At 43.8% G+C, this 23,623-nt stretch overlaps 2 protein-coding genes and 2 non-coding genes across 4 annotated transcripts in view; 1 reads left to right on the top strand and 3 right to left on the bottom strand.

Moving 5' to 3' along the window:
• The window catches only part of cacng2a (calcium channel, voltage-dependent, gamma subunit 2a), a 67,219-nt gene extending 59,440 nt beyond the window's left edge, over window positions 1-7,779 (top strand). The window contains exons 3-4 of the mRNA XM_069676072.1: window positions 4,094-4,234; window positions 5,725-7,779. Of these exons, the coding sequence (XP_069532173.1) occupies window positions 4,094-4,234; window positions 5,725-6,260 (677 nt within the window). The 3' untranslated portion in view covers window positions 6,261-7,779. The remainder of the gene's footprint in view (window positions 1-4,093; window positions 4,235-5,724) is intronic.
• Window positions 7,780-19,861: 12,082 nt separating this feature from the next.
• Window positions 19,862-23,092, bottom strand: rpl3 (ribosomal protein L3). Its single transcript, XM_069675948.1, has 9 exons — window positions 23,070-23,092; window positions 22,455-22,647; window positions 22,042-22,210; window positions 21,566-21,701; window positions 21,164-21,350; window positions 20,782-21,044; window positions 20,597-20,692; window positions 20,352-20,471; window positions 19,862-19,987 (listed from the first exon to the last, which is right to left on the bottom strand). Exons 1-9 carry the CDS (start codon window positions 23,070-23,072, stop codon window positions 19,943-19,945), a joined length of 1,212 nt encoding a protein of 403 aa, XP_069532049.1. The 5' UTR covers window positions 23,073-23,092; the 3' UTR covers window positions 19,862-19,942.
• On the bottom strand, window positions 20,063-20,195 carry LOC138604499 (small nucleolar RNA SNORA54). The gene has a single exon (XR_011309285.1). It is a non-coding gene; the product is annotated as a small nucleolar RNA SNORA54 (small nucleolar RNA).
• On the bottom strand, window positions 21,431-21,522 carry LOC138604500 (small nucleolar RNA U83B). Its single transcript, XR_011309286.1, has one exon. It is a non-coding gene; the product is annotated as a small nucleolar RNA U83B (small nucleolar RNA).
• Window positions 23,093-23,623: the final 531 nt, after the last annotated feature.

Genomic DNA, 23,623 nt, shown 5'->3' with positions numbered 1-23,623 from the left:
AAGGGGTGTCGAATGGGGTCAAAGTAGTGCGGGATGAAGGGGTGTCGAATGGGGTCGAAGTAGTGCGTGATGAAGGGGTGTCGAATGGGGTCGTAGTAGTGCGGGATGAAAGGGGGTCAAAATTGGGTCAAAGTAGTGCGGGATGAAGGGGTGTCGAATGGGGTCGAAGTAGTGCGGGATGAAGGGGTGTCGAATGGGGTCGAAGTAGTGCGGGATGAAAGGGGGTCAAAATTGGGTCAAAGTAGTGCGGGATGAAAGGGGTCGAATGGGGTCAAAGTATTGGTGATGAATGGGGTCCAAGTAGTGCGGGATGAAAAGGCATCGAATGGGGTTGAAGTACTGTGGGTTGAAAGGGGGTCAAATTGGGTCAAAGTAGTGCGTGATGAAGGGCGTCTAATGGGGTCGAAAAAATGCGAGATGAAAGGGGGTCGAATGGGGTCGAATTAGTGCGGGATCAAAGGGGTCAAATGGGATCGAGTTAGCAGAGCCATCAGGAACCTGACATGGCATGACTTGACGTACTAACTGAGTACTCAGTATTCCTAGGTGGTTCCTGTGCTGAGATAGGAGAGAGGAGCGGAATGGGGTTGGAGGTTAGGGTTTGGAGAATGACTTCTCTCTTTGACTTTGGAACCTCCTCTTGTAGAGGTCTCTTAAACTCCTGTCACCTTGAGGTCCGGCTCTTTTTAACAGCTCCACTGTCAATAATCAATAAATTTGGCCCTCTGTTCCCGTTTATCTCTTTAAAGAGGCCGCTACATGAAAAAGAGCCCTGCTGCCCTCTCCCAGGTAATGTGCTGTGACGTAACGACCGTGTCAATATCTTCAGGGTTAACAGAAGAGAGGGATGGAGGCATGAGACGGCGGGGGGGGGATTTTTGGAAGAGCGATGCATTTAGAGCAGGACACAGGAGCAGGGTCAACTCTCAGGACAACTTAATATTTAATCAACCCAACTCACAGGTAACCCTAAACCCCACAATCCCCTCTGGTCTCGCAAGGAGACAAATGGGAGAAACGGAGAAAGGAGGGGGAGGCGACACTTTATCTTTCAAATTGTCTTGTGCTTTGACTGATTGTGAATTAAGTGAGAGAAAGAAAAGATGTGATGGGGGCGTTTGCTGGGTGACAAAGACGGCAAGATTGGCTGTAGACGGAGAAAGAAAGGGAAAGGAAAAATGAGAGATGTTGAATAACGGCATTGAATTCTTCTTCTTCGTACAGTCTGGAGCATTGACTGTATATATAGATGGACGACATGTCTCCAACACTTTTCACTGTACAAAACTGAAGCCAAAATACCCCCGTAAGCGATCGGCTGGTAGAGCAGCTGTATTGATGTCCTCCCCTCTATTTAACAGCAGAACAGCTATAACTAAACTTGCCAGAAAAATGAACACTTGGATGTAAATCAGATAACAACGAACTATAATGACAGAAACCATGTCTGAGAAACATTTATTTGGCATGTATTTTGATTATATAGTTTGACTCATGTCCCATCTGTTAACATGGAGGAGGCGGGCTTTATGACCTATACTGCAGCCAGTCAGCAGGGGGCGCTCGTAATGTCTTGGCTTCTCTTTTAGGGAGCTGTCATGTCGTCCATCTTTTTCCACAGTCTATGGTCGGGAGCAGTTTCAGGGTAAAGAAAGTGATAAGCACATCATGACGTTGATTGATGACATGACGAGCTGAGGTTAGACAGGGAGCAGAGACATCACAGTGCCGGGTCAAAAGCATTCATAAAGGTGCTCGTTAGAGATGCGCAACGTCCTTAACAGCTTCATTTCCATCCTATTATAATAAAACACACAGCTTCAGTCCTCTGTTTTAGATTTATGCATTTAAGATATATATATAAGTGTTATTAATTTCAAGATCTCAGGTGTAAAAGAAAAGTAGTAATTGGACAGATAAACAGGACTTACTGTAATATTTTATATATTATTTAGGCGATTATAATCGGGTTAAATTATAATTTGACTAAATGACGCTCCAATCTGCCTGCTACATTTGTATATTTCTTGTGTAAAAGGCACAACGCTTAGCCAGATGGTGGAGCCAGCAGAGAGGTCAGGAGGGTCACTGAAATCATTACTTTTTTTGCCTCTGGGGACCATAAATAACAGTATGAAGTTTCACGTCAATCTGACCAGTAGTGGTTGAAATCTGAAACTCCAGACTGAATGTTGGATAAACAGACTGACGTCACTGTTGTTTTGACTATTTCACATTATGCCTTAAAGTGAATGTATAGTCTGTTGCCTGTTCTGTATGAAAGCCATTAACATACAAGTCCAACTCCCTCATTTAAGGCTGCATAAAGGAAATTAATAACTCTCAAAGTATTCAAAGCGAGACAGGACAAGAGAGACAGGAAGCGGCTTCTTTGCTCGGCCTACCCTTTAATGCCTCACACAGAAAGTACAGCTGGGGTCATACGATGCAATGTTGCCCTCTGTCATGTTGCAAACTAGAAATTCAGTCCATCACAAAGCATGACAATATTTTTTAAATAATACGAACCACCACTTAAGAGTGGATATTTGAGCAGAGGGGGAACAAATATTAATTTGTGTTCCTCAAAGCTGGAGGAGTTCTAGTTCCTAGAGCACCTCCTCTTTTGGCGTTCTTCATACAGGAAGTAACGTAACGTTTGTTCAGCAAAGTCCAAAGGTGTAAAGTTTTCCACATTAAAGGCCCTTACACCAACAGGTTCTCCAACCATGCATTGGTAGTATTCATCATGCTATCATGTCCAGAGAGCCTGACATTAAAACACCAAATCTGTAAATAGTTACTTCCTGCTTTATCTCCCCATTAAGTTGCACATTTGAAACCTTTATACATTTTGTAATGACTGCAAAAAAAATTCAGGAACAAATATTTTCAACCTTAAACATTGCTAAATACTATGTTTCCATTTGGTATTTCAAGTCCAGGAAAAATGGAGCCAATCAGTGCAGTGGATCAGAGTTAACGAGCTTCAGCTGGAAACCAGCTTTGGGAAACGTCTTGTAGCATGTAGCACAATACAGTCATCAGCAGCATCAGCACGCTGAGTCTTGCTGTACTTACTATTGAGCGTTCCGCCAACCGTGGCCTCCACTTGAAGCTCTCCCGCACTACAGCTGTTGACTGCTGCCTATATCAGCCCACCTGTGGGCGAAATGGCAGCAGGTATGCAGGCAGATGGAGCCGCCAGGAGCCCCGACAGGGTCCCCGTTGAGGGGCAGGCGGTCGAGTTCAGCGCAGAGCCATCCAGCCCGTTGTCAGCACTTTGGGGAGAAGCTGTGAAAGTGCTGAGGTGGCAGGCGCGTGGGGAGATGAGGTGAAGTGGTGAAAATTTAACCAGGCTGATGAAAGTTTAAGTGTGCATGTTAAACAGGAGAGAGGGATGGAGGGGAGGTAATGTATAAAAAGGATGGCAGGTTTGGGTGACTTCCTCATTGTTTCCCTTACAAAAGTTGTCATTGCTTTTCCCACTCATATTTGAGTATAATTTTACCTGACACCTGAGGGTGTAGTGCAGCTCTCTCTGACCCTGGCTTGACCTCAAAAGTCTCATCATATCCCTCTTCCACTTTTTGCTTCTTGATAATTAGCTGCAAGGACGCCGGTTGGTTTCAAGGACGCAGGCTGCATCCCTCTGCACTGCGGCCTGGCTCATATACATGCCAGAGCCCCGTAGCACTTTTGTTGACTGCCGTTCACATGATGCTACATAAAGCAGCCAGTAAGCTCTGTGGTGTGCGGATAAGTGTGCTGAGAGAGAGAGGGAGAGAGGCAGAGTCAAGCAGTGTGATTACATAAGGTTGGGTAACAGGCTCACTGTGGGGATACACACTCACTAGACAGTGTTGATGGAGTCTTTCACAGGCCTGATGGGGTGTTGATTAGGATGTGCTCACACACAGGAAGCAGATGCTGAAATGGATTCTAATGTGCTTTTTGCTCTCTTTGTTTCTGGCTCCATCACTTCCTTCCTTTCTTCCTCTGTCGCCCCTTCGGCTGTTGTCCTCTCTCTGCATGAAATCACACCCCCGTTTCCCCCTTTCTTTCTATGCCCATTACCTCCACCGATACCCAGGTGCTGTGCGAGCCTCCAGCATCTTCCCCATCCTCAGTGTCATCCTGCTCTTCATGGGAGGCCTGTGTATAGCTGCCAGTGAGTTCTACAAGTCACGTCACAACATCATCCTCAGCGCGGGAATCTTCTTTGTGTCTGCAGGTGAGTCAAACACCAACAACATGAGACAGGAGGGCGGGGATTATATGATCTACAAATCTGTCCACCAACCTTCATGACTATTTCCTGCAGCTTCACAATAAAAGCCTTTCACTCATGATATAGTGGCTTATGAAACCACCACCAACATTATAAAGCAGCAATTTAAAGAGGGGGTATTATGCTGTTTCACATATTAAGACATATATATAATGTTACAATGTTGGATGTCCAGACTAAACATGGGTGAAGTTTCAAATCTGTATGTAAAAGTATGTTGGCGTAATCCCCTGCTAAAAAAGTCTGTCTGCAGGCTGACATTCTCCAGACACTTCACTTTGTGATGTCACAAAAGGGAGGAACTCTATATTTGGGCATCTGCCCGAGACACAGCAGAACTTACTGCCCCCGGCACAGTTCAAGGACACGCCCACCCAGCAGCTCAGTCTGCCTCAGAAATGTTTTTCACTCCACCACTCTGCTCAACAGCCCTGCTCGTCAAGTTGGTTCAGAATGTGTTGGAGGAAGCGTTTCTTTGGCTGTGAAGGAAAAACGTCAAAGGACAAGAGCAGCAGACATTCATTTCAAATCGAAAAAGTGAAGTTTACTCTTTGCCGACAGCTAACACGGCCACGGGGTAGGAGGCGTGTCCCAAACCCAAAAGCTCTGATCCTTCAGCTTGTAGGGGCGGGGTTTCTTAAAGAGACAGAGCTGAGTCGTTTCAGACCGTGGCTGTATGAGGGCCTGCACAGAGCACCAGTTTGAGAAAAATGAGGAGTTTTTTAAACTGTAAATTATGCTAAGCTACTCCACAGGTATCACAGAGTGAAATATGAAGCGTGAATTTAGCATAATAAGCCCCCCTTTAAGATTTCATGTTATTACATTGCCTTCATTTGCAGCTTATTGGTGGTTATTAAGAGCTATTTTTCCCATTCAGCAAAAGATGAGGTCATTCACCATATGTCTTGGGCTGTAGTCACTCCTACTGCAGCTACAAGTCCTCCTCTTCCTTCTTTTGTCCTCCTTTCTTTTCTCTTGATCCTTCTGCTGGGCTAAACGCCACCCATCGGGACTCGTCTCTAAAAATATTGTGTCCCTGACACACTTTGCCTACGATCCATCTTCCCAGATACACCGTGTCAAACATTTCTCCATGTGTGACTTCACCAACAAATCAAAAGTATATATCTATTTATGGATATATGACTTGCTCTAACGTAGAACACAGCTCCTGAAATGGAGTCATGCTTCTAGCTGCAAGGACAAAGACGCTCAGATCAGTCATTTGAAGTATGTTTGATGATTAGTAATCTGTGTAAAGGGCATGAATCAGCCTCTTAATGCATGTACGATATGTATTTATATCATATATAAGTTTGTTTGCTCATCCTGACTGATGTCTTGTGTTCTTTTTTTCCCATTACCCATTACCCATTAACCCACCACTCTCCCGCTGTATGGCGCTCATCCTGCGCTCTCTGACCCTTTAGGCCTGAGCAACATCATCGGGATCATCGTGTACATATCAGCCAATGCAGGGGACCCTTCAAAAAGCGACTCGAAGAAAAACAGCTACTCTTACGGCTGGTCCTTCTACTTCGGTGCCCTCTCCTTCATCATGGCTGAGATGGTGGGCGTCTTAGCCGTGCACATGTTCATTGACCGCCATCGACAGCTTCGAATAGGGGCACGTGCGGCCGACTACCTCCAAGGCTCGGCCATAACGCGAATCCCCAGCTATCGCTACCGCTACAGGCGTCGCTCGCGCTCCTCTTCCCGCTCAACAGACCCATCACACTCCCGTGACACCTCGCCGGTGGGCCTAAAGGGCTTCAGTGCGCTGCCATCCACAGAGATCTCCATGTACACGCTGCCCAGGGACACCCTCAAGTCCTCCGGCACGCCCACCGCCACCTACAACTCTGAGAGGGACCACAACTTCCTGCAAGTCCACAACTGCATCCAGAAGGACCTGAAAGACTCGAGTCACACCAACACAGCAAACCGCCGCACCACGCCGGTATGAGGGAGTCGACACAGGCCAGGCAAGCCCGGCGGAGAGCAGAAACCAGGAGACACGGGAACCCCTGTGGGTGCAGTACGCCCCAGGAGAAGATGGATTTCCATGTTTATAGACATTTGTTCTTTTTGTTCAGCTGCATGACTTTTCCATTACCATTGTTGAGAGAATTTCAACAAGTCTGCTGTGTTCCTGGATTGAATGGCAGAACAGTGAGAGCGGGTCAGGTTGTCCCGAGAGATTGAGATCTGTAATTTTTTGCGCAGGGTTTGTCGATGAGGTACGGGGCTTTGAAAGGGAGGGTGGGAGGGGGATGGGCATTTATGAGATGAAGAATTGATTTCATGATTTCATAGCCCTTTGGTTTGACAGTTTTGCTCAACAAGTTCGGTTGGAGCAACAGGTCGAGCTCCCCCTCAGCCAGCCCACCGCTCAGATATACACCTCTTTTATTTATTGACTTATTTGTTCATTTTTTGCATTAAAACTGTGAAACGTTACAGTTTGGGATTCAGTAAGAATTAGCCCAATCTGTAATCTCTAACAAAGGTACTATATATATATATGTATTACTTTTATAAATAAATTATTACGTTAATAATCAAGAGTTACAGACTTTACCGAAGCAAAAAAGAACAAAAAAAACCGACTTAACTAAACCAAGTGCTGTTGCTGAGACGAGAAAAGACTCTTTTAGTATCTGTTTATTTGAAGGTTGAGAACACGAGGAGGTGCTTTAGGCAGCAGCAGTACGCAGTGACTGGTGCCACCAGAGGCTGAGGCAGACAGTCAACAGTAGAATAATATCTATTCTTTTAATAGAACCTTCTCGTCTTTTTCTCAGTCCCTGTTCGCTTTCTTTTTTGGGGGGGGTCGTAACAGGAGAGTTGAACCCCTGTAACAGAGAATGGCAACAAAAGGGTTCAAAGGTCACAACTCAAAGACTCCAAATACGACTTCGACCAAAAAAAAGAAGGAGCAGAGGGAAAGGAAAAGAAGAGGACGCCAAACACAAAAATAAAAACAAGTTAAATATAAAATAGTACAAGAGAAGCTAAGTGACTCACAATTTCAGAAATTAAATGCATGCTATTAAATTACAGCAAATCTGCTCTTGAGAAACTTAAGTTTTAAAGGTTAATAATTATAAGGGGAAAAAAGCAATGATGCTAAAGTTTAAAGTATTAATGTTTTCATGTGTATTTTTCTTATGTTTTCTTTTTTATTTATTTAGTTAATTTGATCTTATTGCTTTTGTGAGACAAACCAAACAATCTACATTGAACGAAACTGCTTTTTTAAAATGGTTTGGTTGATTTCTTTAAAAAAAATATATAAATATATGTATGTATGTATTTTATTTTGAAAACTCACACAGCCTTAGTCATTTCTTTGTTTCTTTTGATTTTTAATGTGTTCTTCAAATTGAAAATGAAATCTTCAAAGGTGCCAAAACCGAATGATCCTATACTTGGATGCATCAAGTCCTGATGAATAAAATACGAACCCTAGGGGGAACAAATCATCATGTTTCACTGCGTGTCTCTAACACACTTTACAAAATCTTTCTGTCACATCGTAGGAGGTCGTATCTGCAATGTCTGTGTTTTCATTTTTTATGGTTTTCCGTAGTTCCCAACTTATTCAGCCACTCTTAAAAAAAATCATCTTTTTGGTTGAAGTGCGCTAAAGTCATGTCCAAACTGTGGTGAAAACCTGTGAAGGCTTACAAGTGGACATTGGTTCATTTTGTCTCAAACTGTTTCATTTGAAGGATTTCATGAGCCCGGATAGAGTTCATGGAACACAGTGTCTTCCAAGGAATATCGAGAAAAATATCTCAGATAGACCGAAGTTTGACAAATTAATCTGTACTCAGTGTCCATTTACTCGCTTTGTAGAGCATTTACCTGATTTTGTTTTGTCCTACAAGTTCAAAGGTCTTCATATAAGCGAGGAGGTTTACATTAAGTTATAAGTTTACATGTCAAACTATCATAGCATAATTGTGTGTAATAATTGCATTTTCCATTCTTATCCCTTTAATCATCTCGGGGCCCTCTCAGATGTATCTTGGGTCCCCTTGTTGGGTGACAATTCTCAGGTTGGGAACCACTGGAATATAAGGAAATAAGACACGGGATGGTATGTGAGGGGTGTACAAAAATCACTTCATATAGCCACAGCATAGGGTCTCATCGTCCATCTAGACACACTTCATTGGGTCCCCACAAGCCTATTTCATTATAGGCTGTGGGTTAGTTTTAGGGTCATTGTTGACACCATGTTAAGGCTGAAGTAAGAGATAGGACTAGTTGTGTTGTAGTTATGGTTAAAGTTAAGTCTAACCTTCAGGAAATAAATATAAGTAAATGCTTTGTCCTTCTAAACACATTAGTAGTTTATGTGTGTGTGTGAGTGTGTTCCTGTCCTTCTATCTATGTGGGGACCGTTGTTAGTTTCATTAAGACCGAGGACCTTTTTACAAAATGACATTTTATCTGGTTCTCACTTTTTTTTAAGGACTGTTTGAAAGCGACGGCAAAAAATAACCTTATTCCAAAACACTTTGAAAGACGGAGGTTTAAATCACTCTAAGGTTGGAGTTAGTTATGGTGTTTTGTTTTTTTTAACCAAATGTGCTTGTAAGATGTTTGAACAACTATTTTTAGCTTGTCGATGGCTCGTCTTTGACTAGGAAAAATGGTCGTTGACGAACATTAATCAACATAATTTTCGTTAAAGGGGGGTATTATACTGTTTCAGATTTTAAGACAAAATGTTACATTGTTGGATGTCCAGACTAAACGTGGGTGAAGTTTCAAATCTGTAGGTAAAAGTATGTTGGAGTAATCCCCAGGCTGCTCAGCTCAGTCTGCAGGCTGCTGTGAACGCAAGGTTTCACACGGTTTTTTTCTACGTGCTCAGCAGGCTTCGGAGAGCTGGCCAATCAGAAGAAAGCGGGCTTGTAAGGGCGGGGTTTCTTAAAGGGACAGAGCTGACTGAGTGGTTTCAGGCAGAGGCTGTATGAGGGCCTGTACAGAGCACAGTGTGAGAAAAAAGTTTTTTTAACTGTAAATTATGCTAAGCTACTCCACAGGTATCACAGTGTGAAATATGAAGCTTGAAGTTAGCATAACACCCCCCCTTTAACGAAATTAACACTGGTGTTGGGAGCCATCAGTAATGGATCTAACACAGGTATGAGGAAGTGTTCGGGTCCTCAAAGGATCACAAATACAAATGTGCCTCGTGTAGTACAAAAACCTTGAATGAAGAAATCCTTCTCGAAACTGTCAGGCTTTAAAACGGCCAATTTGTCAGACACATGAAAAGTGACACAAGATATTGGCATCAGCTTTCATACATCAGCCTTTATAAAGCCGTAAAAATAAAAGCTGAGTTGTCAGACATAAAACAGTGTGTGTGCTCTGCTAAAACCACGGCCCCTGCCTGCTGTTGTAAAATATCATATAATAATAATTGAGCGCTGGGAGTCGCTATCCAGATATAAATGCCAGACAAACCCCAAAGTCAACAATAATGTGTGCCTGTGCCTGAACTTGATGCCAATTATGAGAGAATAAGACCGAGTTTAATGCATTTATAGATGCCTCATTAGCAGCTTAAACTGACCATTTATAAAAAACGACATGTCTGTTTTAACTCCTGCACAGATACAGCTCTTCTACTCTCCATTGAGCATATTTTTGCTCTCTCACTTTGAGTGAAAAGCCTGAGAGAAGACGGCTTGTAAGACACGGACAGTCCTGGCATCTTTCTAGGACATTCATGAGAGAAACACAGGTTTGCAATAACACCACCAGGTTTATTCTACTGTCAGTTTCCCTTCAAAGAGAACATCCAACACCTTTCTACACTGCGCCCTAAAAGCATCTCTTTCAGGGCCAAACACGCTGCTTTGAGTGAGTATATTTGTAAGTAAGTGCTCATGTATGCTGTCGAGGCAGATGTACAAAGCAAATCTATTTGTGAGACAAAAGTGCTTCATTCTTCAGGTCCACGCTGTGTATTATGAATGTGCGATGGAGGCAGAGTTGAGTGCAGAGAAAGATCCCTTTTAGAACAGAATAAAGAGAATCACAAAGTAAATAGAGTCCTGTTTGATAGTATGTACAGTATGTGCTCCAGACGGGTTTAAAGGCCAGCAGATTCATCAAATGAGGGACGGGAGGAAATAAGTTTCCATTAGAAAAAGTGCTGAGAACCTGAAACGCCATTATCTGAGCGCACTGACTCTCCATGAATTTGATGGGAAAATATGTCAACGTAGCAGTCTAAATGAAAAGGGCCTTTTTTTATGTTTAGCCATCGTTATTCAGAATTCATAAGCAGAAGTCATTTTACAAGCGCGGATTACATTCAAGAGAAAGTGTGTGTGTGTGTGTAAAGGAGGAGGCTTAGCAGTGATGGCTTTCTTATAAGGCAGCACCTTGCTTTGCTGTCCCATTTTTTATATGTTTTAAGAACTTATGTTTTTTTGTTTGTCCTGCATTTTTTTGTCACTGTCAGCACTTTAAAACAAATGTGTTTTGATTTGATTTGTATTTTACCTTTATCACATGAGAGGGAGTGATGTTGTACTGAATATCATCACGGCTGTGATTCGGTCATAGGTCGCAGATAATCCCAGCTGTGCTGATATTCAGTATAACATCATGACCTCGAGTGGGATATTCAAGCGGCAAACAGTAGTAAACAGTAACAATCAACAACAGATTGTTTTTTGCTCCACTAACTCCCTTAGTTCCACAACTTAACGGAAACTCGACTTTTGTTGCCAAGCAACCCAAACATTCTCCTGCACAGGTTACCACATATCAGCTGTTTTTATCATGTATATTTATCTGTTTGTTTTAATTTATCATCAACCAGTGAAATAAGAGTCTGCTGTGTGATTCAGAGGCACCAGCTTGATTAATGTAGACATACACAGTCTGCTGTAATGTTAATTAACAGTATTCAGAACACCTGGCTGAGGCGGAGTGATACACAGAGTGAAAAGTCCCAGTGATGTTGTTCTCTATATCAGCACTCATGGAATGCCTCTTGTCAAATCAGATTACTTGGTCAGAACTAACTGTTGTATATTTAACTACAACAGGACTTTCGCCCAAGAGAAATGTGGTATTTGTGTCTCAGTTGAAACAAAATATATTTTTCCGTAACCATGACGAGTTGTTTTGTTGCCTAATCTTAACCAAAATGCGACAGTTTCGCAACATTAGCCTCGTGTTGGATAAGATTTCTTTTTCAACTTTGCATTGGTTTTAACACATAAAATGCCACCATGGATATCTCGACTATGATTGCTACATGCATAATATGATGCTAACAGGTTCAGACAAAAGCCCTTTTTACATTGCAATTCCGCCACAGTGCTGCAACGAAACTCCGCTGTCATGCCTTCTTTGCCATTTTACATTGGCGGCAGAGCTTCGTTGCGGTGCTGTGGCATCACCGCAGTGTAAAAAGGGCTTTACATAGAAGACGAGGCGTAACAGGCATAATAATCTCTTTTATATCTCTTGAACTGGCTGTGTAAAAAGCACTTAAAGCTACTTTACACGGCCCAGTCAAAAGTTAAGCTAATAGAAGAGGGGAAGGAGTGTTGTTGTATTACAGGTCGTTAGCCAAAGTAACATAGTTAAGTATCATAAATAAAAAGGACAACCATACTTAGACAAAGAACACAGTGGTCTGACTTCTACTTAAATGGACAATTGCTTTTTAAGGGGCGAAATTCAGCAACTTGCCCTTTTCCCCCGCCTCCTCCTCCTCTCCCTCTGGCTTCTCACAGAGGGGAGTTGCATCCAGAGGAAGTGAGACGTGCCCTTGAAGAGTCAAAGCTTTTTTTTTTTTTGTTCTTGGCAGGCTAACAGAGTTGGACACCGCACCGTGATGTCAGGGGGGGTCAGGGCAAGAGCACCAGTGCTAATACTAATGATATTATCATCGGATCCCTATTAAAAAAAAGACTGTGGCTAGCTCCGCCCACAGCTGCACCATGCAGCTGGAGCAAGGGTCACATAAAGCTCAGAGGAAAGATTTCCATGCTCTGTTTGCTGGAGGGCACGAAGGGTCATTTATCAGAAACAGGACGGGAGGAAAGAAAGTGGGCAGGGGGAACCCTCTCTTCTTGCCCTCTATCTTAGACTTGATAGGTTTGGCTAGCGTTGTTATATTTTATGATAACATTGTTCCCACCTGTGACTTAAAGTATAAATATTACACGGCTGTGTGAAACACTTGATTCTGATTGGTTAATTACGGCATTCTGAGGTCTGCTATTTCTTGACAGCAGACCGTTGTTATGAAGAACAGACTGTTGCTAGGGATGGGGCTCTAGTCAGAATCTGGAGGACTAACTGTGATCACATTAATCCGCTAAAAGAAGTCCGATAAATTTGACGTCGGTCCGTTTACAGAGTGAAAAAGAGACACCTTCGTGTCGGGGTCCTGCTCACCTTGTCCGCTATGACATCCTGCTCACTGTACATTATTGCTTACTTCCGGTATTCTTTTAACCTACCCTTAATTTTTTACATATTTTGGGCTCTAGATAACTAATAGGTTTAAAAAGTTTTGGTCCTTTGGGGGCAAATAAGGAAATCTAAGAACTACAAATAAGTCAGGCTCAGAGAGAAGACCGCATCAGGTCAATGTGCGCTTTTGTGGGCAATGTGTTACAAGGACTGTCCTGGTCCTAAAATGGTCAAAACCAACACAAATGATACAAAAATAAGACCCAAGTTGATACTTTGAATTATTGTTTTTGATTGCACGGATATAACAGCCAAATTGACCACCACGCTGTACCTCTGCTCTTTGGGCGTCCTGTCCATGCACAGTTCGACGCTTCCTCTCCAACATTTGACCCCCCATTCTTCCTCCCTTTGACTCGCTCTTTCACTCCCTCCCTCTCTCTTTTTGTCATCCGTGCTGTGATGATCAAAGTCTCTCTGCGGTGCTGGGGTGGGGTCACTGGAAGCAAAGGTATGTGTTGCGATAAGACTCCTCCTGGCTGAGAATACTAAGAGGCAAACTCAGTGACTCTCTCTCTCTCTCTCCCTCCGTGCCCGAGCCCGGCTTTGTGTCTCTGCCAGGCTGCGATGTTACATAACCTCTCATCAAACCGGCTAATGACCTTTCTCTGACTTTACTGGACAACGTTCTGGGACGGAGATGCGAGCACCCATGGGAGCTGTGTGGGCGAGTCACCTGAAGCCTCCACAGCTACCGCCAACTTTAAGTCGCTGCAGAGGGGAGAAGGCTGCTGCAGCGGTCGACGTTCACTCTGTGTGAATTACAGCTCGGGCAACAAGATGCAACCTGAAATGTGTGTGTGTGGATATTTTTCGGAGGGATGTTTATCTTTTTTTCCTGCACCTGCAAACATTATATCTCCATGTGCATTCCTGTGTGTGTGTGTGAGATGCGGCCTGTTGTTTGTGCTGACCAGGGAGCAGTTGCTGACTGCGCTCACCCCAGGTTATTTTTGGGTCATGCAGAGTTGAGAGGCAACAGCGAGCTATAAGCACGGTCAACCAGCTGAAAAAGAAAAAAAAATCATTGGAGCAAACATAGTCTGAAATGACACATTTACATCTCCCCCACTGCTGATAGCAGCAGAGTGAAGCTTCATCATTTCCTGGGTGAAACATCACAGATCAAAGAGGAGCCTGAGCTATGACACTGCTATGTTACAAATCATCAGAAGCCTAAAAAACGCCAGCTCCAAATAGAGGGCAGTTTTTAAAAAAGACAGAGATAAAGAGCAGGAACCAAAGTAGGCTACAGCACACAAAGTGCTCTGGGATGCGTGAAGCAAAGGCAGCGCTACGCTCTGCCCTCTGGTGGCGGTGACGGGGGATGGAGCGCAGGGATGCCTCCGTGAGCTCAGAGAACGCCGTGTCCACGAACGGGCCCTGAATACTGATGCCACAGTGCAGGGGTGCAGGAGCTGCAGTCTGGCAGGCCCGGGAGGAACGCTAAGGCCCTCAGACTCACTGTCCTTTACACAGAACAAAGACGACTGCTGCTTTCTCTGTGATAAATATCAAATGTAAAACACAGCAGTGGATGAGGATGGAAATTCCTTGCTTTCAAAATAGCCCAAAACCACACTGATGCCTGGCTTGGAGACAAAAACTGTTAATTATTTCCACCTGTTTACATCATGATCTGCAGCAAGGCTTTGACTCCTGCTCAGCTTGACTATGAAAAGATTGTATAAACCCTCTTGTTGACAATCTATCAGACACAACACAAGCGGTTAAACATGTCCGTATGTTAAAGCAGTTCGTCCACAACTCCACTCTGCAGCAATCTGGGTGCTTCTGTTTTTTTCTGTTTTCATGACTTACTGACTGAATCTGCAGAATGTGTCTTTATCTAATCATTTAGTCCTTTATCTAAGCTGATAAATACCAATCAATCCTCCCCAAAGCCTAAGTTAACATCTCAGTATTGCATGGTTTGTCCAACCAACAGTCCAAAAGATATTAAATTTACATTCGTATAAAACTAATTAAAGCTGCAAATCCTCCTTTTTTAGGGGCTGGAATGAGAACATTTTGGCTTTTTGTGGCTGATAAATCTCTTAGATCCCCTAAAAATCTAATATTTCTCTATAAATTTAAATATTAATGGCTTAATATGCAACAACCCAAGAATTATTATTTGTAAAGAGATGAACTGATCTATCCCCGTTTGATTTTATTCATTTAAAAATGATGATAAATTATAAAAACAGTCCGTTACACTCACGTTTATATCACAGGCAACTTTAGCCTTCTTAAAATGAGCTAACCGAGCTAATTTTGCTCACATTAAAATGAGCTAACCTAGCTGTTATTGCTCATGTTAAAACAAGCTAACCTAGCTGCTATGACTAACGTTAAAACGAGCTAACCTAGCTGTTATTGCTCACATTAAAACGAGCTAACCTAGCTGTTATTGCTCACATTAAAACGAGCTAACCTAACCTAGCTGTTATTGCTCACATTAAAACGAGCTAACCTGGCTGTTATTGCTCACGTTAAAATTATATGATTACAGTTAGTCCTCCGGATTGTGTGATTAGAGCCGCATCCCTAGCAACAGTCTGTTCTTCATAGCAACGGTCTGTTATCAAGAAATAGAAATAGAAGAAATAGAAAAGACTCCGGAATGCCATAATTATTCAATCAGGATCAAGTTTTAAACACAGCCGTACAATAATCATATTTAATGGCCAACGGCCTCACAACTGTTATCACATTTCCATTTATTGCTTAATCCTGATTGGTGCATGGGAGGATATGACATCACAACTGTCTCATTGAATCCCACCAAAAAGACATTCAAGTAAACTTGTTTGAATCTTCGGGAGCTGCTTTCACTGGACGAGTTCAGAGTGATTGTAAGTGACTTGGAAGCAAGAATATCTGTCTGTAGATGTTTTGAATGTTATTATTTTCCTCCTCGTCCAGGCAGGAAACAGATCCTAACAGTCGTCCAGCATTCACAGTCTTTGGACCTGTAGTTTTGCAGCCCGCGGCCTCCGTCCTGTGTAATAATGGTCCTAAGTGTGTGGTCGTCCCCCCCGACAGTCTGTCCTCCTGTCAGACTCAACGCCGCAGCAACACCCGGTCACTTCCCTCACCCTGCAGGACGGCCCCCCCCGCTGACTCTGTGCCAGCCGGCTGACTCGGATGCCAGGACACACACCTACACACAGATGCACACACACCTACTTACATGTACAAGCAACTGCACACACTCTCACACACTCCAATAAATCACAAATGCTTGGCCCTCCTCTCTGCCATCCCAGCATGCACTGTGGTTACCTGGCTGCTGTCCCACTAGCAACAGCTGCTACCTCAGGACTGTACTGGAGGATCCACTGCAGGATAGCACACACACACACACACACACACACACAGACACGCAAACCTACACAAATGTAGTCACATCAAGTAGAGACACAGACAATTCCGGCTTCATTTGTCTCTGGCTCTGAGGACAGCTCATCGAAGATGATGGAGGGCTGAATTAATCTGGAGCAGGGCCAGAGGGGAATCTGATTGGCCAACCCTGGTGCCCCGCCACCAGTCAGGAAGTGATCGGTACTTTGCTTGTTAGCCTCCTGGATGGATTACTTGATGGGCCTTCTGCAAGTCTGGGGCCTCTGGACTGAGCCTCTGTATGAATACTATTATAGCAAAGTCAATCAAATGACACAAAACAACCACAAAGTAACACAAAATGACTGAAAAGAGACATAAAATGACCTCAAAAGATTCAAAATGACACCAAATTACACAAACCTCAAAGTAATGCAAAAGGCCCACAAGGTAACGCAACTTACAACATTACCACAAAAATGCAAAATGGCTACAGAAACACGTAACAACCACAAACAAAACTGAAAACGACCACATAGTAGTGCAAAACAGGGGCGTGCAGACGCTCCATGTACAGAGGCTACAGTCCTCGATGCACTGATCGCAGGCTCGACTCCCGGTCTGCCAATTGGTGCATGTCATCCCCCACTCACTACTCCCCACATTACCTGTCTACCTTCAGCTGTCCTATCTAATAAAGACAAAAAGCACAAAGAACAAATGTTACAATATGTGACGTTATTTAGCCTTTATTTATCACACTGACTAAATAATGTCACTCTAAAATGAGCGGTCACGGAGGGTAGGAGTTTTTCCTGAACTCAAAATGACTTATATGGAGTCGGGTAGCCATATTATTTTAAAATAAAAGTTTAATTAAAGAATTAATAACAAAATGCCTTCATTGTCAGCGCATGTTCCTGCTTGACTCCTTTCCAAAATGTGCCTCGCTCTGCTCCAGGAGCTTCCGACCCCAGTCTGCTTCCTCAGTCCCAGCCTCTGAGGAGAGCTCATTGCGATGATGGAGGACTGATTTAATAGGCTGGAATGGAGTGGACGGGCCTTGCGTGAGAAGGTGCACAGAGCTGCTGTTTGAGCAGATGCACGGGGTCATAAAGAGAGCGCCTGCTGGGACACCTAACGTCACCTGAGCGGGACGGAGGGAGCAATTAATGGCATAATTGTGGAGCGTTAACTGTCACATTTAGCAGAGAGGGCATTATGTAAAGCTGAGCTGTGTGGGAGCTTTGAACTGCAGCTCTCTGTGGGGCAAGGGGGGGGGGTCAAAGGTCAGAGCCTCAGGAGGTTGTTATGTAACAGCGCGGCCATCTCCATAACTGTCCTCTGGCCTCGGTGACAGAGGGCTTCACCCAGCTTCCTCCCCGTGCTGCTGCTTCTTTTTAGGTCACAGTTTTTCATAAGTGTCCTTTAGAGGCTCTTCTCTCTTCGCTGCAGAACTGCTTTAGTAGAGAAAACGTCAAATTCTTGAAATGCAGCTCAATAGAGAACAATTGTCCTTCAGCTCCCTCCGCTGCGGGTTAATAGGAACGAGATGAGACCTTGAGAAGCCGTGCAGGAAATCCACATTTGTGCTAAGCGTGCTGAATATTATGCAGAGATGTCTCAGGGAGGCGTTTTGCAGGATGTCCAAGCGGCCCGTAGAGGCCTCTCAGGGTCTTCCTCATTACCTGCTGAAGTGGAGGTTTTAGTTTTGGCAGTGATGAGTCAGAATAGATGATGATGTTGGGGCTTAATTACCCTACTGTGACTGCTGGAGTTCCGATGTCAGCCGAATACAAAGCTTACAGCTCAAGGACACATATAGCCGGTTAAAACATGCAGTGTTAGCTAAACCCAGGGTCTCGCTGTCCATCAGTTCTGCATAGGTGGCCGCTCTCGTCACAGCTGATGTCGACCTTTTCAGCTGCAGCACAGACGCAGTTTAACAAGCTCAGTGAGCGCCGCCGGGTGTAACTCAGTACCTTTACCAAAGCACTGCGCTAAATTTGAGGCATTTCTACCACCATTACATTTTTTCTTTTCATGCTAGGATTAACTACTACTGCAGTTTTTTTTTTTTACAGCGGTGAAGTTCGTTTTGTTTTAAGTTGTATATTCGACAGACATTCACTCGGAAGCCAGCAACGCTCTCTCACTCGGCTTCCCCCAGAGCTGGCAGAGAGAGGACGGTTAGCTGAACTCCGAGCCCTCGCGCTTAACATGCAAAGCCTGACTTAGGGACTGTCAATAAATTACTGATATTGTAAACAAAAGTCCATTAATTACCAATATAAAAATTAATATCATCAATAACAGAAGGTAAGACTAAATTGGATGAATAGGGCACACCTCTTTATGTTGGATTTTATTGCTTTTTCTGTTTTCTATTAATATTTTAACAGAAGTTGTTTATGTATTTTTTTTCTATAGCTTCCATGTCATGTGACCCAGTGTCCTCAAATCAATGTCAGATGTTAATACTCACTTGGACAAATAAGACACACCTCATGAGGTCACTAGGACACAAACATAAAGAGGTGATTCCTATTTGTCCTATTATTTATTTCTCTCATTGATTTTCAGTCATTAGGTCACATGACATCGAAGCTACTGGCAAATAAGCCCTTATTCTTTATAAAATATTTATAGAAAATAATTTAAAATTAGTGGGCAATATGTACCCAATTCAATTGTATTTTTTAATCAAAATTTTTATGTGGGGAAGTCATGGACTTAAAAATACATCAGTTTTATGTCCATTGAACAGTAATTTATTGATGGTCCCTAAATCAGGCTCTGTCCATTAAGAGCGAGGGCTCGGAGTTTTTCTCCCTGTAAAAACTCCAGGGGAAGCCGGGTGAGAAAACGTAGCTGGCTCCCGAATGAACATCCAACTTTAAACTAACTTCACCACGGTCATTGTTTTGACAGCTCGGCACTTTAATCATCCAGGTTTTACCAAAAATTGTATGAATAGCTTCAAAATATAATTTCTGTCCAACAGAACATGAATAGGGCTGACGTAAGACATTTATACTTATGTTTAAAATGCTTTTGACTGTTATTTTTCCAGCATCCTGCCTTCTCTCTACAGTGTTTTCAGTTTGTTTCTGCTTGAGCTATAACCTTTAAGAATAAAGTTATTCATCTTTTGGCACCGTTACAGCTGCACGTCCTCCCTGTATTGTTTGTCCCCATTCTGCTTTCCTTTGACCCTCTGCAGGTGGGTCTGACTGTTTAACGAGGTGCACCTGGTCGTGGATGCTTAATGACAATGCTGACACCAGAGGACAGAAGCTTCTGGAGTCAGGACTGCGTGCCTTGTGGCCTCTTAGGATTTAGTGACAGATGTTTTAAGTTGGTCTTTTTGATTTTGTTGTTTGTGTGTCTTTAAATAAAAGCCAATGGTTTTGACTTACTTATTTTATTATCCATTTGGGTCAGTTTGAGAGTTTGTTTGCCATATAGGGAACAAAAGCTATTAATTCTTTCTGTGCAGAACAGCTTAGAGTTGAGATTTGCTCATTTTCTCATGTAGGATGAGGGATTTAAAGGTTTCACGCTTGTTACAGCAATTCTCCTTAAAAACAAGTCAGAGCATTGGCAACCTTATATAAACAGCTGAATTAACTTTAAAACTATCACCTGAACTACTTTATGCATGATCACTTGTATAAAACAGACATGGGCACAATCTTTGGGTTTTGTTTTTTATTAAATAACTCTGAACAGTAAAGATGGTGACGGTCAATGCAGCAGAGCAGTTTGGTGTAGACTTTAAGCAGTCTCCTCCTTGGTGATACGGTCCTTCTTGAGTGGTCCCTGAGAGAAAGAAAGAAACATGACAATCAGTTTTATGCTAATAATGAAAACGGGCTGCTGTTGGCTTTGAGCAGCCAATGTTCCCAGAGAGTGAACAGGGAGCGAGCACAAACAGGCACTGCTCCCCTGCCTCACTGGGGCTCACTATGGCACTGGAATGGAACCCAAAGTTCACACTGAAGACTGAACCAGGTTACGAACAGTGCAGGAGAACATGAAACATGTAGTTAGCTTGCTTTGTGGTACATTGGGGTAATACATTTATGGTTTCAGTGTGCTTCTGGAGCACACAAGTCCTCACCAATTGAGACACTGGCATAGACAGGAAGAGGAGATACAGAAAGCAGTGTTTGAGAAGTCTTACCATGAACGCCTTCTTCTCCTCCACGGTCTGGAAGCGGCCGTGACCGAACTTGGAGGTGGTGTCGATGAACTTGAGGTCGATCTTCTCCAAGGCACGACGGCTGCTCTGCACCAGCAGAGACTGAAAGGGAGAGGAAAGGTACATAAGTTTGAGAACATGATGGTGCAGCAACAAATTTTAAAGTGTTAAACTTCCCCCAAAAATCTGAGTAAATGGCATTTAATCATGCTGAACTTTGTCCTCACCTTGCGCAGAGTCAGCACCCTCTTCTTGGTCCCCACAACGCAGCCCTTCACCATGACAAAGTCATTGGTCACATCTCCATAGTGGACAAAGCCACCCTTTAAAAGTAAAAAAAGAAGCGTCACATCTTTTGCTTCCAGGTTGGATGTTTTAACTACAGCAGAGCTTCTGTGAGAACAGAACTTACCAGGGGGTTGATGCTCTTGTTGGACAGATCGTACTCGGTGGAGGCGTTGTTCTTCACCAGCTTTCCGTCCTTTGTGTGGTAGCCCTGGCCGATCTTGTAGATCTTCTTGTTGATCTCTGTACGGTGGTGGTAACCCTTCTGACCGGCGCGAGCCACGGAGAAGGCCACACGGGCAGGATGCCAGGCACCGATACAGGCCACCTTACGCAGACCACGATGGGTCTTGCGGGGGAGCTTCTTTGTGTGCCAACGGCTGGTGACACCTAGAAAGACGAGAGACGCAATTAGCAAAATGAAATACTGCACGTTTTGCAGAAAAGCTTAAGTTCACTGTTGCAACTAATGACCTCCAGATAGACCTTTAACTTCATAGCATTCTTACCCTTGTATCCGTGACCCTTTGTAATACCGATGACGTCGATCATCTCGTCCTGGGTGAACACGGTGTTCACTGGCACGGCCTGCTCCAGCTTCTCGCGGGCCCAGTCCACCTTGTCGGAGATGGTGCCTCCGTTCAGCTGCACCTCCATGAGGTGAGACTTCTTCTGCCTCACGGGCAGCAGACGCATCTGTGTTCATAAAAACCACAAGTCAGGACAGGGAAACAAGATACCCACACCACTTTAGAAGTTAAAAAGATTTAAGCTGTGTAGTCTCAGAAGGAAGGCAGCATGGAAGGTATCCTCATATGTGTCGGGCGCCATGCCTGACGCAGGATCCGTGGTCTCATCACAGACAGACAAGCAGGAAACTTAATGATCCATGGAGGAGCAAACATACTAACCTGTGTGTGAGCGATGATACGGACGACCTGGCAGTACTTCTTCATGGAAGCAAAGTCCTTCTCCAGCTGCTTCTTGCCCTCATCATCCTGCCATTTCTTGCAGTACTTGGTGAAAGCCTTCTTCTTGGACTTGTACCTGAGCACGCACCGCACAGAAGACATAGGTTGGCACAGGTCCTTCATAACCCCAAAGGGGTCAGCGGAAGAACACTGTGCGTAGCTGCTTGCCCTCCCCTCCATGTGGATAAGGGGGGCTGCATCAGCGTGTAGAGATTTCGGCTCATAGCACGGTTTCTAAGAAGCACTTTCCACCGGCCAGAGGAGCCCGGAGCTCATCAGGGCACACGGCACCTGAGCGGAGCTGCCACAGGGGCCACCGTCGTGTTAGACTCACTCAGTGAAAACACAGGACTTTTCATTTCACTGGGCAACTAACTGCTTCATGCTATTTAACATCACATATTTTAGTGTCTCACCAGTTCTTGTAGAAGCGACGCTTGCACTCGTCACTGACGTGCTCAGCGAAGATGGTCTTGAAGGAGCGGAGACCGCGGGGGGTGTTGACGTAACCAACAACTCCGACCACAATCATGGGAGGTGTCTCCACAATGGTCACGGCCTCAACCACTTCCTTCTTGTTCACCTCTGAAGAGCAAGGTAGATAGTTTAGCTTTCATAATGTCAGTTATGATGCCTTTTATTAATTGTACTAATTAACTCTGAAAAATGGTTTAAACTGCGCTCAGTGCTCGACATTCAGCAAGGGGTATAAACCCATTATGTCCGCCCGTCGAGAGACTCATCACAGGCAGAACACCAAACATAAAATTTAATGTTTACTAAACTCTTGAGTGCGTAATACTAAGTTTTCAGTCTTGTTTAAACTCACTTGATCCAGGTCTGTCGACCTCACGGACGATGTGCGTCATGCCGGCCTTGTAGCCCAGGAAGGCAGTCAGATGCACGGGCTTGCTGGGGTCATCCTTGGGGAAGCTCTTAGCCTTACCCCTGTGACGACGGCTCCTCTTGCGGGGCAGAAAGCCCAGGGATCCGTGGCGCGGAGCCGAAAACTTACGGTGGGACTGTAGAGAGGAGAACACGGTTAGCAGGGGTTTGGAGCTAACCAGGATGTTAAGAGGCTAGCGGCAGTGACATGTGGCTTTATGGATATCGACACACTTTGACCGCGTGCATGATCTGGACATACTAAGCGTAGTAATAAGAAAAGAAACTGTCTTTAGTAATTTGTTGAGAATCCGGGTAAATTAAAGTTTTAAGATAGATAGCTTATCACCATAGTGTCTTAACCGGGCCTTAGCCGCCGGTGTATACAGGCCTTGCTTGCATTGTAAAAGGTGAATTATCAGCAAAATACGATAGAAATCTTTTAAAGCTAATTACATAAAAGCAATCCCAGTCCCTGAAATAAGTATAATGTAACGGATGCTTTAGATGGACAACAGATTAAGAGCTTTAGGGTAGGCTGAATGAAGCGCAGACTCACCATCTTGTCTCCAAGCCGATTGAAAGAGACCTATAGAGGGGCAGACCGTCTATTTATTCAAAAGCGAATATCGCGAGATTCCATACAGTTCTCCTACGAGAAGACCCGCCCCCGAGATTTCCCCCTGTAGATGTATTTAAGTCAGCCGCCACTAGATGTCGCTGTTTAGTTTGATAAAGTGTCTGTCTACATGGCATACAACTATTACATATCACGTCTTTTTTTGTGTTGAATTAAAAAGGTACAAAAGGTCGGTCTTTGGCGGTTTATATTTTGGAATAATTCTAATGAAATTTAACTACTTTACATATGTATTTAGATAGGTCAAACACTGTCAGACAGTTTAAAGAATTATTTAGAACAGAACACAATTTAATTAACCTTATTTTGATTTATTTAATTGTTTATTTGAATAGGGACAAGTATGAAGCAAGTAAACCGATGCCACACACTACAGCATTTATAGCCTTGGCTAATTTGCAATGCCCGTCCCTAGATGGGCCTTTAAAGTTGAGTTCGGTTTAAAATTACTTACTTTGAACTCGTTTGTATAT

The sequence above is a fragment of the Semicossyphus pulcher genome, unplaced genomic scaffold (assembly GCF_022749685.1).
Source record: "Semicossyphus pulcher isolate SPU_LCO1_2020_fin unplaced genomic scaffold, fSemPul1.0.p SCAF_25, whole genome shotgun sequence".
Classification (NCBI taxonomy): Eukaryota; Metazoa; Chordata; class Actinopteri; order Labriformes; family Labridae; genus Semicossyphus; species Semicossyphus pulcher.
The sequence above is the reverse complement of the archived record's forward strand: the minus strand, read 5'-3'. Positions and strand labels throughout refer to the sequence as shown.